This window comes from Salvelinus alpinus, chromosome 12, assembly GCF_045679555.1.
Source record: "Salvelinus alpinus chromosome 12, SLU_Salpinus.1, whole genome shotgun sequence".
NCBI classification, from domain to species: Eukaryota; Metazoa; Chordata; class Actinopteri; order Salmoniformes; family Salmonidae; genus Salvelinus; species Salvelinus alpinus.
The window spans coordinates 14,950,899-14,969,258 of record NC_092097.1 but is presented as its reverse complement, the minus strand read 5'-3'; the positions used below and the strand labels follow the sequence as shown (position 1 = coordinate 14,969,258).

At 40.6% G+C, this 18,360-nt stretch overlaps 1 protein-coding gene across 12 annotated transcripts; it reads left to right on the top strand.

Moving 5' to 3' along the window:
* The first annotated feature begins 19 nt into the window (after nt 1-19).
* On the top strand, nt 20-18,246 carry LOC139536538 (uncharacterized). 12 transcript variants are annotated; one of them, XM_071337126.1, is made up of 19 exons: nt 20-1,039; nt 2,452-2,627; nt 2,714-3,992; nt 5,370-6,086; nt 6,615-6,758; nt 7,053-7,191; nt 7,311-7,633; nt 10,148-10,230; nt 10,407-10,456; nt 10,654-10,794; nt 10,878-10,931; nt 11,151-11,171; nt 14,540-14,638; nt 14,920-15,084; nt 15,283-15,492; nt 15,645-15,716; nt 16,026-16,112; nt 16,268-16,444; nt 16,686-18,246. In XM_071337126.1, exons 4-19 carry the CDS (start codon nt 5,602-5,604, stop codon nt 17,160-17,162), a joined length of 2,727 nt encoding a protein of 908 aa, XP_071193227.1. In that variant the 5' UTR covers nt 20-1,039; nt 2,452-2,627; nt 2,714-3,992; nt 5,370-5,601; the 3' UTR covers nt 17,163-18,246. The 12 variants fall into 12 exon arrangements, with proteins under 12 accessions (XP_071193227.1, XP_071193231.1, XP_071193222.1 ...); XM_071337130.1 differs by lacking the exon at nt 20-1,039 and adding an exon at nt 1,046-1,175 and having other exon boundaries at nt 15,304-15,492; XM_071337121.1 differs by lacking the exon at nt 20-1,039 and adding an exon at nt 1,046-1,175.
* The last annotated feature ends 114 nt before the right edge of the window (nt 18,247-18,360 follow it).

Here is an 18,360-nt window from a genome sequence, read left to right as displayed (position 1 = left end):
AATATAAAATATACAGTCATACTTTACAACACCGTATACCAACAAAAAAAGACAAACGCGCTAGCTACTAAAAGCAGGCATTTCACGCGAGCGAGAAAGGATACGTCTAAACGGTATCATTGGGACGTCCCAACTCTGACGTCGCCCCACTGAAGTTCGGTTAAGCGAAGCGAGAGGTTTTACTCCACCCAAAATCTGGCAAAAGAAATAAGCCCACGAAGTGAGGAATTTTTGTATGGAGGTCAATGAGTGTCGAATTTGGTCAAAAATACATTGAATTGATCAATTTCTACGTGAGGCTTATTTGGTTGAATATATGTTTTGTAATGGCTAGGTTGTTATGAGTGGATGCACGTGGCATTTCGGCAACTTTGGGGGAAAAAAACTTACTTTTGGAGTTATGTCTGTTGTCATGGAGATATAGGACTGAGTCATCATGGACATAACCTGTTTTAACATTGACATTGCCATTGAGGGGTTCCACCATTTCAAAGTAGTCAACTGCGTGGCTATTCCTATGATTTTCAAGCAATCAGCAAATGAAGAAGAAAATGGACTACTTTAAAATGGAGATAGTCTCTGGCACTGCCCATGCTGTAGAAGATGCTATAATGTCACAGATACAAAGATGAGTCCTTTATTCAATTCAAGGGGCTTTATTGGCATGGGAAACATATGTTTACATTGCCAAAACAAGTGAAATGGATCAACAAAAGTGAAATCATCAAAAAGAGAGCAGTAAATGTTAAACTCACGCAAGTTTCAAAAGAATAAAGACATTTCAAATGTCATATTATGTCTATATACAGTGTTAATAGTTGTTAATAAAGTGTTAATAAAATAAATACATGTTGTAATAACATATATCTATCTCTACGGCATGTTGGTCACACAAGAATCTGTCCTCTTATTGGCTAGAATGGTCCCACCTGATTTCACCTCCTCCCGCCTGCCGTCCATCTTTGAGGACATGAATTTCCATTGTTGTAGCGGTCACGCGAATGTCTTGTCAATGTAATATACACTGTCTTAGGTTAAGGTAAGGTAGGGGTAAACTAACGTAGCAGTAGAAATAGTCAAGGGTAGAGGGTAGGGACGACCCAAGCATCCATATTTGCGTTTAATTTGTGTTTCCTGTTATGTTGCATGTAATTTCCGGTTCTTAACCGTCGATGGTAAGTTTTCGATATTTGATGCTGTTTTGAAAATATTTATGCTGTTTTGTTTTGGAGCTGCGTCCATTTATCACATGTATGTCTCTCCTCGCAAGTGGTGGGTTAGCTCGTTAGCTCTGTCCAATAAACAGCTAACGACGTTTTTTCTAGCTAATGTGGCTAACTGATCTAGCTATACTTCCGCTAACAAGGATTATATGAATAGGTAACGTTATCTAGCTAACGTTAGCCCTAATATGTTTCATTTGTCTGTGGTATCTCGGTAGCTGTTTCGCGGTTTTGGTTTTAATATGTGAATGTGTTTGAAATGACTTTAGTCTTTTTGCCATGGTGGTCGTGAATTGTCGTTTGCTTGTTAACGTTAGCTGCTATGTTAACAAGCTAGGTATCTAGCTAACGTTAGTTAACAATCAAAAGGCGACGAAGTATGGTAGCATTAGCTAGCTAACGTACGTTAACTAGCTTATCTGTGTGATGCTACTAGCTAACACTTATGTCGTTCTTACCAAATATCTGGTAACGCCGTCACTAAAATAATCAATACATAGGGGAGAGGAGCATTTGTTAACTGTTACATTGTTAGAGTTATTGAATAACGTTGGTTTGATTATTGTAGCTAACGTTACAGTAGATAGGAATTGACATGTCTGAATTTTTTTATTTTATTTTACCTTTATTTAACTAGGCAAGTCAGTTAAGAACAAATTCTTATTTTCAATGACGGCCTAGGAACAGTGGGTTAACTGCCTTGTTCAGGGGCAGAACGACAGATTTGTACCTTGTCAGCTCGGGGATTTGAACTTGCAACCTTTCGGTTACTAGTCCAACGCTCTAACCACTAGGCTACCCTGCCGCCCCTCAAATATATTTATATTTGACATTGTGGAGGATGCAATGTCTTGAATGATGCTCCATCTCGTTTCAAGTGTAAAAAAAACCGTAGAAACAATAATATGGCAAATACTGTCAAATAATAATATATATATTTTTTTTTATTAACAACAAAATAAAGTTGGTGTACAACTACTAATAGCCATACAACTAATAAAAACGAAGTACCTATTATTTTCATATAAATCTCCACATGATGTTTCTAATTGTTAACTAAATTTACACACTTTCAATTACCGGACAGCTGACTGTCAAGCCAGAAATATATTATGAGTAGCAGTCTCTGGCAATAGCAGACTGTCAGTCAAGCAAGTATCATGATTATGATTTTACATGACAATATAATATGTGTGCAATGGGATTTGTTTTTGTGAATTTACATCAGAAAGAGTCACGGCGGCACAAACAGAAGCAGAAGCACAAGGACAAACTTAGGCACAACAATAAGGGCGATGCCAGAGATGGAGGGCAGCGGCAGTGCCTCGGGCCCAGCTGTGTGGAGGCAGCACGAGCCAACTCCAAATACTGCTCAGAGGAATGTGGCATAAAGCTGGCTGCCAAGTAAGAACACAAACTACAACACTGACCCAATGCAACAGTAAGAAAATGTGTCAACTGTAAAATACTTTCTGTTTCTGTTTGTGCAGCCGGATCTTTGAGATTCTCCCTCAGCGTATCCAGCAGTGGCAGCAGAGCCCCTGCGTCGCTGAGGAGCAGGGCAAGAAGCAACTGGAGCGGATCCGGAGGGATCAGCAGAACGCCCGCAGTCATACTTTACAACACCGTATACCAACAAAAAAAGACAAACGCGCTAGCTACTAAAAGCAGGCATTTCACGCGAGCGAGAAAGGATACGTCTAAACGGTATCATTGGGACGTCCCAACTCTGACGTCGCCCCACTGAAGTTCGGTTAAGCGAAGCGAGAGGTTTTACTCCACCCAAAATCTGGCAAAAGAAATAAGCCCACGAAGTGAGGAATTTTTGTATGGAGGTCAATGAGTGTCGAATTTGGTCAAAAATACATTGAATTGATCAATTTCTACGTGAGGCTTATTTGGTTGAATATATGTTTTGTAATGGCTAGGTTGTTATGAGTGGATGCACGTGGCATTTCGGCAACTTTGGGGGAAAAAAACTTACTTTTGGAGTTATGTCTGTTGTCATGGAGATATAGGACTGAGTCATCATGGACATAACCTGTTTTAACATTGACATTGCCATTGAGGGGTTCCACCATTTCAAAGTAGTCAACTGCGTGGCTATTCCTATGATTTTCAAGCAATCAGCAAATGAAGAAGAAAATGGACTACTTTAAAATGGAGATAGTCTCTGGCACTGCCCATGCTGTAGAAGATGCTATAATGTCACAGATACAAAGATGAGTCCTTTATTCAATTCAAGGGGCTTTATTGGCATGGGAAACATATGTTTACATTGCCAAAACAAGTGAAATGGATCAACAAAAGTGAAATCATCAAAAAGAGAGCAGTAAATGTTAAACTCACGCAAGTTTCAAAAGAATAAAGACATTTCAAATGTCATATTATGTCTATATACAGTGTTAATAGTTGTTAATAAAGTGTTAATAAAATAAATACATGTTGTAATAACATATATCTATCTCTACGGCATGTTGGTCACACAAGAATCTGTCCTCTTATTGGCTAGAATGGTCCCACCTGATTTCACCTCCTCCCGCCTGCCGTCCATCTTTGAGGACATGAATTTCCATTGTTGTAGCGGTCACGCGAATGTCTTGTCAATGTAATATACACTGTCTTAGGTTAAGGTAAGGTAGGGGTAAACTAACGTAGCAGTAGAAATAGTCAAGGGTAGAGGGTAGGGACGACCCAAGCATCCATATTTGCGTTTAATTTGTGTTTCCTGTTATGTTGCATGTAATTTCCGGTTCTTAACCGTCGATGGTAAGTTTTCGATATTTGATGCTGTTTTGAAAATATTTATGCTGTTTTGTTTTGGAGCTGCGTCCATTTATCACATGTATGTCTCTCCTCGCAAGTGGTGGGTTAGCTCGTTAGCTCTGTCCAATAAACAGCTAACGACGTTTTTTCTAGCTAATGTGGCTAACTGATCTAGCTATACTTCCGCTAACAAGGATTATATGAATAGGTAACGTTATCTAGCTAACGTTAGCCCTAATATGTTTCATTTGTCTGTGGTATCTCGGTAGCTGTTTCGCGGTTTTGGTTTTAATATGTGAATGTGTTTGAAATGACTTTAGTCTTTTTGCCATGGTGGTCGTGAATTGTCGTTTGCTTGTTAACGTTAGCTGCTATGTTAACAAGCTAGGTATCTAGCTAACGTTAGTTAACAATCAAAAGGCGACGAAGTATGGTAGCATTAGCTAGCTAACGTACGTTAACTAGCTTATCTGTGTGATGCTACTAGCTAACACTTATGTCGTTCTTACCAAATATCTGGTAACGCCGTCACTAAAATAATCAATACATAGGGGAGAGGAGCATTTGTTAACTGTTACATTGTTAGAGTTATTGAATAACGTTGGTTTGATTATTGTAGCTAACGTTACAGTAGATAGGAATTGACATGTCTGAATTTTTTTATTTTATTTTACCTTTATTTAACTAGGCAAGTCAGTTAAGAACAAATTCTTATTTTCAATGACGGCCTAGGAACAGTGGGTTAACTGCCTTGTTCAGGGGCAGAACGACAGATTTGTACCTTGTCAGCTCGGGGATTTGAACTTGCAACCTTTCGGTTACTAGTCCAACGCTCTAACCACTAGGCTACCCTGCCGCCCCTCAAATATATTTATATTTGACATTGTGGAGGATGCAATGTCTTGAATGATGCTCCATCTCGTTTCAAGTGTAAAAAAAACCGTAGAAACAATAATATGGCAAATACTGTCAAATAATAATATATATATATTTTTTTATTAACAACAAAATAAAGTTGGTGTACAACTACTAATAGCCATACAACTAATAAAAACGAAGTACCTATTATTTTCATATAAATCTCCACATGATGTTTCTAATTGTTAACTAAATTTACACACTTTCAATTACCGGACAGCTGACTGTCAAGCCAGAAATATATTATGAGTAGCAGTCTCTGGCAATAGCAGACTGTCAGTCAAGCAAGTATCATGATTAATGTCAGTGGCTTGATTAGGCTGAAACTTCTTGAACAGCTCAGCTGACTGTATTGGGATGGTGTTATGATGTGGATGCATTGATTCAGGGTATACCCATGTGAAATTCTGCTAAAAGCCTGCATAAAGCCAATGCTGTTATTTCTCAACTTTATCTTTTCAGGTCCTATACATCAATGGGAAGACTGAAGTTTTTGGGAAGCCCTGCGGGAATGCAAGCACATATACAGAGAAGCAAAGTTTATGCTTGAGTTACTCTAGAACCCCACTGGATGTGAGCACTCCTCTGTATTGTTATGCAAAGTCTTGGATGTGTGAACCTTGGAAGTCGTTGTTCAAGAACATTTTGGAGAACATTTAAACCTGTGGCTTCATGAGTGTATAGAGCCCCAGAAATGAATGAAGGACTGGTGGATAACCTAGGTTCCGGGAGAGGGCCAGGAGAGGAAGACATGGAGATAAACGGAGAGGTACTAAAACCTACAAATGATCTACTTATAGAAAGGGAGGAGAGGACTGAGGTCGGGGACAATGAGATGGAGAGGACCTCTCAGGTCCTATCGCCACTGGAGGCCCTGGCTCCCTCGGACAGCCTTGACATTCAGGACCATGCCACCTCTGTTCCTGTGATGACAGGCCATGGGCAGACAGAGAAGATCCCAGGGGGAGTTGCTGAGGAACAACCTGTAGACTGGTTTGAGCCCCTGGAGGATGACAATTATGAAGATGACACACAGGGTTGGAACTTGGGCCTTGCGATGGGGGAGCGACGCGTGAATGGCAAAGGGGATGCCGAAGAGGAGAGTGTTGCAGGGAGCGAAAGGAGCGAAAGGAGCGGTAGCGTGGCAGGCCTTGAAAAGAAAATCAACAGCAACAACCTGTATGTTGAGTGAGATGTGACACTTGATTTGACTAGCTTTGGCTGCTGTTGTATCAATGTTATTAAAACATGTCAGGATTTCTAGGGCCCATAAATCAATACAGAAGTTGGCTAATTTACTCCCCAACATAAAAGTACCCTACCTTTTTTAAAGAAGGATTTATCTGGGGCAGTGAATTGGGGCAGTTTAGTTTTCTTTTTTTGTCATGAATCTTGTACTGGAGGTTAAAATCAAATTTTAACATTAAATTAAGACCTAAAGCACATTTTTATTTTCATATTTTTTGCAATATAGACAATTTGGTCTATGCAGTTGGCCTATCAAGCAGAAATTGCTCAGTTCTGCCTCCAGGGCAAGATTCATCACAATTAACGTCAACCTGCTGTAATGGGCCCCAAATGTTCTTTCTTGTAGCAAATATGTAGACGGTCAAACTATACAGACTAGCCAGTCGATATGCTCTGCTGTTATGTTTTATGCTCTTATGCTGATATACTTTGCTGACACTTGTTTTTATTTTATGCCAGGTTTTCTGTTTATAGACGGAAGAAAAGAGTAACAGTTGAAGAGGGCTGGGAGGACTGGCCGGCACTTGGAAAGGGGTGGAAGCGCAAAGCGGTTGTTCGTCGTTCAGGTTCTAGTGTTGGACAGAGTGACGTTTATTACATGAGGTAAAAACATTCTGGCAAAACTCAATTCATTTTTAGACCAAGGTCCAGTCTAGATTTTTAACCATTGGTATTGTCTCATGACATGAGGTTCATTGTTATTTACGAGAGCTCACTTGCTGTACCTGTTTGAATAAGCCGTTGGTTTGAAATAAAAACGCGGTAATACCAATTTCTTAATAATACAGGCACATTAATTTCATTGTCAGTATTATATGCTTTAAGTTAACTTTTTATAAAACATTGATGCCACTAATGGATCACACTATCTTTATTCCCTTCTCTGTGAACCTGAAGTCCGAGTAATGAGCGTGTGAGAAGTAGGGTTGAGCTTTCCAAAGTTCTGGCAGATACTCAGGACATGACAATGTTTGATTACAAAGCAGGGGTGTTCAGGGGTGCTGGACAACCCAAGCCCTTGCGTGCGAGAAAGACGGTAATAATAATAAAAAGCTCCCAGTATTTACTTGAAATTATACCTTTTCTTTCACTTCACTAATTTGAATGTATTTTCTAACAAACATATCTTGTCTATTCTAACCCATGGTCTGTTAGAACATACAGAAGGATCCTCCTCCCTTAGTGGACTGTGGATTTTCCTCAGAGTCCAGCTTGAAGGACAGAGGGGACCGGGCAGACAGTCCTGACTCCCATCACAGACTGACCCCTCTGAGTCGCAGCTCTATGGGCACGCCAAGCAAAGACCTCCAACATACCACTCCCCCAAGAACGAACTCGTCTCTTGCTAAGATTAGTTCAGCTTCTGTCGCTCATGATGTGGAAGGTATGAAGCAAAATGCAACTAAACTGCCCTTGAGCCCTGCATCATCACTTTCAGTCTCCATCAATGGGATGGCTGGTTCAGAGCCCTTCTTTTGGTGAGTCAAATGCTCCTATGTTATCCTATAATTTTATCTCTGAGAATTTAAATGTACACATTCCTCATACATAATCAGGGTTTAGGCTATATATACACTGAACAAAAATATAAACGCAACATGTAACATGTTGGTCCCATGTTTCATGAGCTGAAATAAGAACCCAGACATTTTTCCATAAGCACAAAAAGCTTCTTTCAAATTTTGTGCACAAATTTGTTTATATCCCAGTTAGTGAGCATTTCTTCTTTGGCTAAGATAATCCATTCACCTGACAGGTGTTGTATATCAAGAAGCTGATTAACTTCTCTGGGATATGTGGGACGGTAGCGTCCCACTTGGCCAAAAGCCAGAAAAAATGTAGCGTGCCAAATTCAAATATATTACTATAAAAATCAATCTTTCATGAAATCACACATGAAAGACACCAAATTAAAGCTACACATGTTGTGAATCCAGCCAACATGTCTGATTTCAAAAAGGATTTACGGGGAAAGCACACCAAACAATTATGTTAGCTCAGTACATAGCCACAGAAAAACACAGCCATTTTCCCAGCAAAAGATAGTCACAAAAAGCAGAAATAGAGATAAAATTAATCACTAACCTTTGATGATCTTCTTCAGATGACACTCATAGGACATCATGTTACACAATACATTTATGTTTTGTTCGATAATGTGCATATTTATATCCACTAATCTCGGTTTACATTGGCGCCATGTTCAGAAATGCCTCCAAAATATCCGGAGAAATTGCAGAGAGCCACGTCAAATAACAGAAATACTCATCATAAACTTTGATGAAAGACACATATTTTACATATAATTATAGATACACTTGTTCTTAATGCAACCGCTGTGTCAGATTTCAAAAAAACTTTACGTAAAAAGCACACCATGCAATAATCTGAGACGGCGCTCAGATATAACAATATTTCTCCGCCGTGTTGGAGTCAACAGAAATACGAAATTACATCATAAATATTCCCTTACCTTTTATGATCTTCATCAGAAAGCACTCCCAGGAATCCTAGTTCCACAATAAATCGTTGTTTTGTTCGATAATGTCCATTACTTATGTTTAAGTAGCTACTTTTGCTAGCATGTCCAAACGCTCGCGCAGATGCAGGCGAACTTGGACGAAAACTTCAAAAAGTTATATAACAGGTTGAATAAACTGGTCAAACTAAGTAGAAAATCAATCTTCAGGATGTTGTTATGATAACTATCCAATAACCTTCCAACCGGAGAATTCCTTTGTGTCTCTAGAAGTTATGGAAAGCAAGACGATATCGTTTGGAACGCGCGTGAACAGGAACTGGCATTCTGCCAGACCACTGACTGAAACACCTCCCATCCGGCCCCACATCACACTAGAGGCTTCATTCCACGTTCTACAGACTGTTGACATCTAATGGAAGGCGTAGGAAGTGCAAACAGATCCATATCTTACAGGGAATTGAAAAGGCGATGAGTTGAACATCGACCAGCCTCAGAATTCTCACTTCCTGTTTGGAATATTTCTCAGGTTTTTGCCTGCCATATGAGTTCTGTTATACTCACAGACATCATTCAAACGGTTTTAGAAACTTCAGAGTGTTTTATATCCAATAGTAATAATAATATGCATATATTAGCATCTGGGACAGAGTAGGAGGCAGTTCACTATGGGCACGCAATTCATCCAAAAGTGAAAATGCTGCCCCCTATCACAAAGAAGTTAAACAGCATGGTGCACCTTGTGAAGGGACAAGGAAAGGCCACTCTAAAATGTGCAGTTTTGTCTCGCAATACAATGCTACAGATGTCTCAAGTTTTGAGGGAGTGTGAAATTGGCATGTGGACTGCAGGAATGTCCACTAGAGCTGTTGCCAGAGAATTTAATGTTAATTTCTCTACCTTAAGCCGCCTCCAACGTCATTTTAGAGAATTTGGCAGTACGTCCAAACGGCCTCAAAACCGCAGACCACATGTAACCACGCCAGCCCAGGACCTCCACATCCGATTTCTTCACCTGCGGGATCGTCTGAGATCAGCCACCCGGGCAGCTGATGAATCTGAGGAGTATTTCTGTGTGTAAAAAAGCGCCTTTGGGGAAAAATCATTCTGATTGGCTGTCTCCCCAGTGGGTGGGCCTCTGAGGCCCACCCATGGCTGCGCCCCTGCCCAGTCATGTGAAATCCATAGATTAGGGACTAATGAATTTATTTAAATTGACAGATTTACTGTATCTCAGTAAAATCATTGAAATTGTTGCATGTTGCGTTAATATTTTTGTTCAGTACATATTTGTTTATTTGCTTATTTGCCCTATTATACGCATGTGTGAATTGGAAATGTTTTTTTGCATGTCTGCTTGAGTGTTTTCCCCTGATATAGAGCTTTTTTTAATGTAAAATAAGCAAAGAATACATGGGAGTGATTGTAGGGGTTGATGTTAATATCTTGAGAATGATTGTGATATTATGCACTTGGTACCTTAGGTAACTTGCTTCGATACTCTTTATTTCAGCATCTGTGCCATTTGTGGTAATTCATATACAGGCTTAGAGTATGAAAGGCAGATGAAGAGTCCCTGTTGCTCCATATGCAGGGGTATGTCAACTCTTTAGTGTCAATCCAATTAAAGGAAAACCATTTTACAAATTTGTTTTAAAGAGGAACAGAATTGACATATTTTTAAGTTTAAAAACATTGTAAATGTGCCTGTTTTTACTGTTTATGAAGTATATGTTTAATATTGTGTTAACAGTATCCCTCTTTGCTTTTAGCCAACAATCCAGCTATAGCCAAGTTTCCACTTCATCAAAGATTCAGAAAGGTAAACAGGTTTTCCTCAACTAACGAGTCTACTACTCCCATTTCTGTTTTTAACATGCGTGCATGCTCCTCGACTTCCTGTTTTGTATTTTTGACTCTTTACTTATTTCAGTTTTACGTAGTTAAACAATGATTTATCAGCATAGGTCTAAATGGATAGGAATACTCTAACTCCAGAATTCCGTATGTCTGTTTTAGTGGATTCCTTGTGGTAACTGTAGGGCTTGCCTTACCACAGAAGATTGTGGGAGTTGTGCCAACTGCAAAAAAACACTGAACCCTGACACCAGAAAACGTGTCCGCTGTCAGAAACGCAAATGCAAATGTCCTATCCTCAAGGTACAGACTGACCAAAGAACAGACAGAGATTGAAGAAATCCAAGTGGTAGTTTATTTTGATTGTTTATGTATGTGTATTTCAGTATAAACCTGATGGTCCCCAAATGTTGGATCCCTATCCCATGGCGAATTTTAAGGTAATTTTCTAGAATCCCATTACCTAGGATATCTTAGTTTGCATGTATATGACAAATGCAGAAGGCTATTGTCTATTCATATCTCTTATGCTTATGCTTACTCAATATAGAGCAGTATGTCCCACAAGTCCACATATGAACATTGGCAGTGAATTTGGAATATTCTCTTCACCTCCATGAAAAGCTCCCATAACTGAATGTAAAGCATTTGTTTTGCAGATTGACAGCAGAGAATTGCAGGTAACAATACCCAGCCCTCTCTAATAATACTCCTCTAATCCTTATCTTAGTAATCATTTAATATGCAAAGGAAACTATGAATGTAATTTAATAATAATGTTTTTTTTTTTTCTCGCGTTGTTTGCAACTTATATTGTACATAATGTTGCTGCTACCGTCTCATGACCGAAAAGAGCTTCTTTAATGAGTCCGACGCGAAGGATATACTGCTTCCACGAGACCAGGCCCAAATCCCCGTCATTCGCGTGAAGACGGAAATACAGGTGGCCGAGGATGAGATGCCTTGCTAGAATTCATCGGCGAGTGGGTAAACCGCCTCTGCCATCCGTTCTATTGGCAAACGTGCAATAATTGGAAAATAAACTGGATGATCTATGATCGAGACTATCCTACCAACGGGACATTAACTTCTTATGGCTGAGATCCCATTAAACGGGATCGACTTGACAACAGCCAGTGGAAGTGCAGGGCGCCAAATTCAAACATAAATCTCATAATTAAAATTCCTCAAACATACATGTATTTTACACCATTTTAAATATACACTTGTTGTAAATCCAGCCACAGTGTCCGATTTCAAAAAGGCTTTACGACGAAAGCAAACCAAATGATTATGTTAGGTGAGTGCCTATTCACAGAATAACAGCCAAAGAGAGGATTCACAAAAAGCAGAAATATAGATAAAATTAATCACTAACCTTTGATGATATTCATCAGATGACACTCATAGGACTTCATGTTACACAATACATGTATGTTTTGTTCGGTAAAGTTCATATTTATATCCAAAAATCTGAGTTTACATTGGCGCCTAACATTCAGTTAAGTCACAAAACATCCTTTGATTTTGTAGAGAGCCACATCAATTTACAGGAATACTAAACGATACAACTGTTATGCATGGAATTTTAGGTGCACTTCTCCTTAATGCAACCGCTGTGTCAGATTTCAAAAAAACTTTACGTAAAAAGCACACCATGCAATAATCTGAGACGGCGCTCAGAGCCCAATCAAGACACAAATATAGCCGCCATATTATGCAGTCAACAGAAGTCAGAAGTAACAATATAAACATTCACTTACCTTTGATGATCTTCATCAGAATGCACTCCCAGGAATCCCAGTTCCACAATAAATGTTCATTTTGTTCGATAATGTCCATCATTTATGTCCAAATTCCTGCTTGTTGTTCTAGCGTTCAGTACACTTTCCAAACTCACGACGCGCAGGCAGGTCCAGCGGAAAGTACGGACGAAAAGTTAGAAAAGTTATATTACAGTCCGTAAAAACATGACAAACGAAGTACTGAATCAATCTTTAGGATGTTTTTAACATAATTCTTCAATAATGTTCCAACTGGAGTATTCCTGTGTCTTCAGAATTGCGATGGAATAGAGCTCGCTCTCACGTGAACGCGCATGGTCAGAGCATGGTCACTTCATGGCAGACCTGACTCATTCCTCTCTCCTTCAGCCCCACTAAACAGTAGAGGCATCAGACAAGGTTCTAACGACTGTTGACATCTAGTGGAAGCCTTAGGAAGTGCAACATTACCAATATCCCACTGTATCTTCAAAAGGAGCTGAGTTGAAAATCGACCAACCTCAGATTCCCACTTCCTGGTTGGATTTTTTCTCAGGTGTTTGCCTGCCTGATGAGTTCTGTTATACTCACAGACATCATTCAAACAGCTTTAGAATCTTCAGAGTGTTTTCTATCCAAATCTACTAATAATATGCATATTCTAGCTTTTCTGGCTTTGTAACAGGCCGTTTACTCTGGGCATGCTTTTCATCCGGACGTGAAAATACTGCCCCTACCCCAAAGAAGTTAAACAGGTCAACATTCACAAGGCCGCGGGGCCAGACAGATTACCAGGATGTGAACTCGGAGCATGCGCGGGACCACCTGCCAAGTGTCTTCACTGACCGAGTCTGTAATACCTACATGTTTCAAGCAGACCACCATAGTCCCGGTTCCCAAGAGAGCGAAGGTAACCTGCCTAAATAACTACCAACCCCGTAGCACTCACGTTGGTAGCCATGAAGTGCTTTGAAAGGCTGGCCATGGCTCACATCAACACCATCATCCCGGAAACACTAGACCCACTTCAATTCGCATACCGCCCCAACAGATCTGCAATCTCAATCGCACTCCACACTTCCCTCTCCCACCTGGACAAAAGGAACACCTATGTGAGAATGCTGTTTATTGACTACAGCTCAGCGTTCAACACCATAGTGCCCACAAAGCTCATGACTAAGCTAATGACCCTCGGACTAACCACCTCCCTCTGCAACTGGATCCTGTACTTCCTGACGGGCTGGCCCTAGGTGGTAAGGGTAGGCAACAACACATCTGCCACACTGATCCTCAACACTGGGGCCCCTCATGGGTGTGTGCTTAGTCCCCTCCTGTACTCCCTGTTCACCCACGACTGCGTGGCCAAGCACAACTCCAACACCATCATTAAGTTTGCTGACACAACAGCGGTAGGCCTGATCACCGACAACGATGAGACAGCCGATAGGGAGGAAGTCAGAGACCTGGCAGGTGTGGTGCCAGGACAACAACCTCTCCCTCAATGTGACAACAACCTCTCCCTCAATGTGACAACAACCTCTCCCTCAATTTTGTGGTATCCAGTTGGAAGTTAGTCTTGCCTCATCGCTGCAACTCCCGTACGGACTCGGGAGTGGCAAAGGTTGAGAGCTGTGCGTCTTCCGATACACAACCCAACCAAGCCGCACTGCTTCTTGACACAATGCCCACTTAACCCGGAAGCCAGCCGCACCAATGTGTTGGAGGAAACACTGTACACCTGGTGACCGTGTCAGTGTGCACTGCGCCCAGCCCGCCACAGGGGTCGCTAGTGCGCAATGGGACAAGAACATACCTGCCGGCCATACCCTCCCCTAACCCGGACGACGCTGGGTCAATTGTGAGCCCCCCCATGGGTTTCCCGTTTGCGGCCGGCTGCGACAGAGCCTGGACTCGCACCCAGAATCTCTAGTGGCACAGCTACCCTTTTTGTTTTTACTCTGCTGCTACTCACTGTTTATTATCTATGCATTGTCACTTTAACCCTACCAACATAGTCAAATTAACTCGACTAACCTGTACCCCCGCACATTGACTCGGTACTGGCACCCCCTGTATATAGCCTCGTTATTTTTACTTTTTGTTTTATTTTTTAGTTTATTTAGTAAATATTTTCTTAACTCTATTTCTTTAACTGCATTGTTGCTTAAGGGCTTGTATGTAAGCATTTCACAGTAAGGTTGTATTTGGCACATGACAAATAAAATTTGATTTGGTATTCAATAAAGAGGAGAGGGCAGAATAGATAAATCTCATTATTCCCACAGAACTCCACTTCTCAATACAGTGACCCTGAGGACTTCTCTGTGAATGTCGATATAGAAGATGACGATGAAGAGTTTGATGGTGATGATGCTGACTATGAGGTGAGCTCTGCTTCAAGATATCTTACCCCACTTCTATCTAGGAGTGCCCTCTGCTGGCCAATTACAGCCTCTCCCACATTAAAACCCTGTTCTTCCTAGTGAGGTCTCCATCTGAATTTGGTCACAGTTTGGGCCAACAAGCTACCTTATATCGGTCCACTGAATATCTAGACAGTGACATGTATTTGTTGGAATAAAAAATTTAAAAACATTTAACGATAGTAGTACAAATAATGATTCGTAATTTTTTTAAACATTTTAATTATCATTCTGACTTTCAGGCTTGGGTGAGGAAACGTAAGCGGCGCTCCTGTGGGAAGTGTGAAGCCTGTAATAGTAGGACAGACTGTGGCACTTGTGATTTCTGCATAGACAAACCCAAGTTTGGAGGCAGCAATAAGAAGAGACAGAAGTGCCGTCTACGGCAGTGCCAGAGACAGGCCATGGTAAGGGTTGATTACTCACCTATGTTTAAATAATTGTCAGTCATATGAGCATTTTGAGGGTGACAATATTTTTTGAAAGTACCGTTTGAATTAGTCCTTGTTTGGAATTAAGCAATGGCCGTACTCATTGTTATGCCATGAATGGACTCCTAACAACGCTTTCAATGGTGCTCTTATGTGTATGTATGTGTTTGACAGAGACACTTGTTGCCCTTTCAGTTGGGCCAGACTGATTTTGGGTCCCAAGAGGGGTGGGTGCAGCTTGGCAGGCCTAGGCCTCACTTTACATACAGTCGCAAGACAACCCCAAAGAAAAGAAAAACACCGCATCTGGAAGTGGACATGGAGTTCACTGATGATGAAGACGAGCCACTGCAGGAAGAAGAGGATTATCGCTACATGGAAACAGTGAGTACTGCTATGTGGAGATGGCACGATAGGGAAAGGCAATGTTTAAAAAGTTGTATTATTGTTGTCCCATCTTAACGTCACATTGTCTTGAGTACAGGATTCCATGCAAATACTGATATGTGCATTAATTGTGTCTGTTATTGTTGTAGGCACATTGGCGCCCTATGCTTCCCAGCAAACTCCAGGATGAGAACTTCAGAAACCATATACCGACAGTCCAGGTTGGAATCAAACTTAAAGAGAACATCAACACAAACCTATCTTTTGGTCTTTTTTTTCTCTCATTAGTCCACTGTTGATCCCAAAAATGTTATGCATGTCAGCAGTCAGGTTTTCAAGATCTAGGACTTTCAAGAAGCAAAGTGTCACTGGCCACATCATGATGGTGCAAAATGCAATGGTTTTTCCCTTTTTAAGCTTCTGTTTAGGTTTACTTTTGTGGCATTTGCCTTTTGGCATTTTATATTGGTTAAAAATGCTCTTATCTTTCCAATGCACAATATTTTCAACAGATTTTTCATATTTTACAGGCTCACAAAGAGACTGTGGAAATTGTCAAAAATAATTCACTTCTGGAGCATGTACCAGATATCCTCAACCTTATAAGTTCTCCAGCAGTGAGTCACCCTTCTCTACCTTATTGAAATTCTCTTAAGCATGTAATGTTTTACAGTATAATAAAATCCCATGACTAGTGTGCTCTTCAGTGTTTACCTTTTTAATATTTAGACTGGAGTATGGTATAATGGTGTATTTCTTTCTTATTGCCCAGTATTGCACACTGTTCAAACCGGCAGACCCTGCGGTGAAATATGTTGAACCCCCAGTTGAGAATACGTCCTCAGCAGCTCCGGACAGACAGAGTGGAATGAACGGAGGAAGGCCAAGTGTGGACACGGATGTAGAAACGCCGTCTGGGGAGCCAGAAGTGGAGGAGGTCACACCTATGGTAAGTGACCACTTCCTGCTTTGGTGCATAAGTACACTTTACAACATTGTAACTGATATTTAAGGCCAATAATTACCTTTCAATTTCAAACTACAGGAAGTTAGGGATTACAATTATGCTTGGATTTTTCATTTTAAAATATTCTATAGGAGATACATGTGAAAGTAAATCTGTAATTGACTCGATTTGGAGTGGAATTGATTCCAACTGTATTTTGTTACCCCTATTATGTTCTGTGTAGATCACTCAGATCTTCAGTCTGGCTGACAGTGCAGGAACAAGTGGGATCGACCAAGAACATGAGCTGTTAAAGCTACTGAAGTCCATTCACAGCTCTGCACTCCCCACACTCTGGTTTGCCATAATGGTGGAGGGCCCGACACTACAGCTACTGCAGTGCTCTAAGCTCTCCCACATGGTGGACACAACCGTGCAGATTGACCCGAGCTTCTACTATCAGATCTGTGTACAGGGCCAGCCGCTGCTCCTCACCCACCCGCTGTATGAAGCTCACCCATCCTGCTTGACATCTGTGCCCCAGGTGGCGAACCTGCTCCTGGATCTGGAGAAGTACAGCGTGTGCCAGGGGGTCCCGACCAAGGAGCAGCCATTCAGCCAGGCTCCAATCATCATTGAGCGGGCATCAACCTGTGACTTTCTGGTACTTAAAGAAACAGAGCACTGTGCGAGGTGTAAGGCCTTATCCTGCAGCTATTAAGGCCAGACACCACACCGTAATAGGGATTCCCCCCGTTAATCATATCACAATCAACTTTCTACAGTTGAATGTAGACACAAATAATATTTTTTGTATTACAATTTCAGATTTAAAAAAATTTAAATATACAAATTAGGTGACATCTCATTTAAATATTTACATATCCAACACAAAGAAAAGTCTGGACACTGGATTAAGTCAGTCTAAATATTTTTGGTTTCGTATTGTTAAGACACTCCAGGATCGGACTTACTCAGTGCATTGTGGACAAATACTTAAAAAATATTTTTATCTGTAAAATACTAAAGATATGAAAGTAAAATGCATTTTGGCACATAAAAAAAAGCATATTCAATTCCCTCTGGGCAAGTATGAGAATATATCTAAGGTTCACTATTTGGTGAATACAGATGCTTCTGAAGCTGGGAGAAATTAGTTGGCGTGTGGGAAGAGTCTTGACTTTTCGGAATTGGCAGTTAAAGACAAGGACACTGAATTTAGACTAACAAACACCTATTTAGACCCAATCACCATCTCTTCAAAGTAAGTTACTACATATAGTTCAGTTTTTTTACATTTTCTATGAAATGGGTTTATAAATTGTGTAATCCAATGTAGTGGGCTTTGAAATGATGGATGTATGTCCATTTTAAAGTGGTTAACATTAATGACATTTTGATGACTGTAGTATGATAAACTAATGAAAATATGCATTATTATCAAGATTGTCATTTTTGTTTACTTTTTGAAAATACTAATATTAATGGACCAAAATACCAACAAATCTAAAAATTGATAGGTAGATGCTGTGATGTAATTTCAGCCTGTGGTGCCTGGCCTTAAGAACATTTGGTGCCGCAGCGCAGGGTTAAGAGTCACCAGCACTTAGCAGTGTCACAGTACAGAGCATCACAGCTCTGCCCTTACAGAACATCTCAAGTCTGCTGGCGATGGACAACCAGGACTGTCTAGTATTTTACGCTTTTACCACTAGACTTTGCAATGATATTTGTTAAGAAATTGAGGGACGTGTTTTTTATATCCCATTTTGTTAGTCTGTCTTACAAATAAATGTACAAATCATGAGGGTTTAAAGCCTGCTTTTTTCCAATAGGTGTTCAGGTCGATTGGAGAACTAGTACAAAATACAGATATAGCTTTCAGCTGCTCTCTGACGTCCAATGTGAGCCGTGTGTCC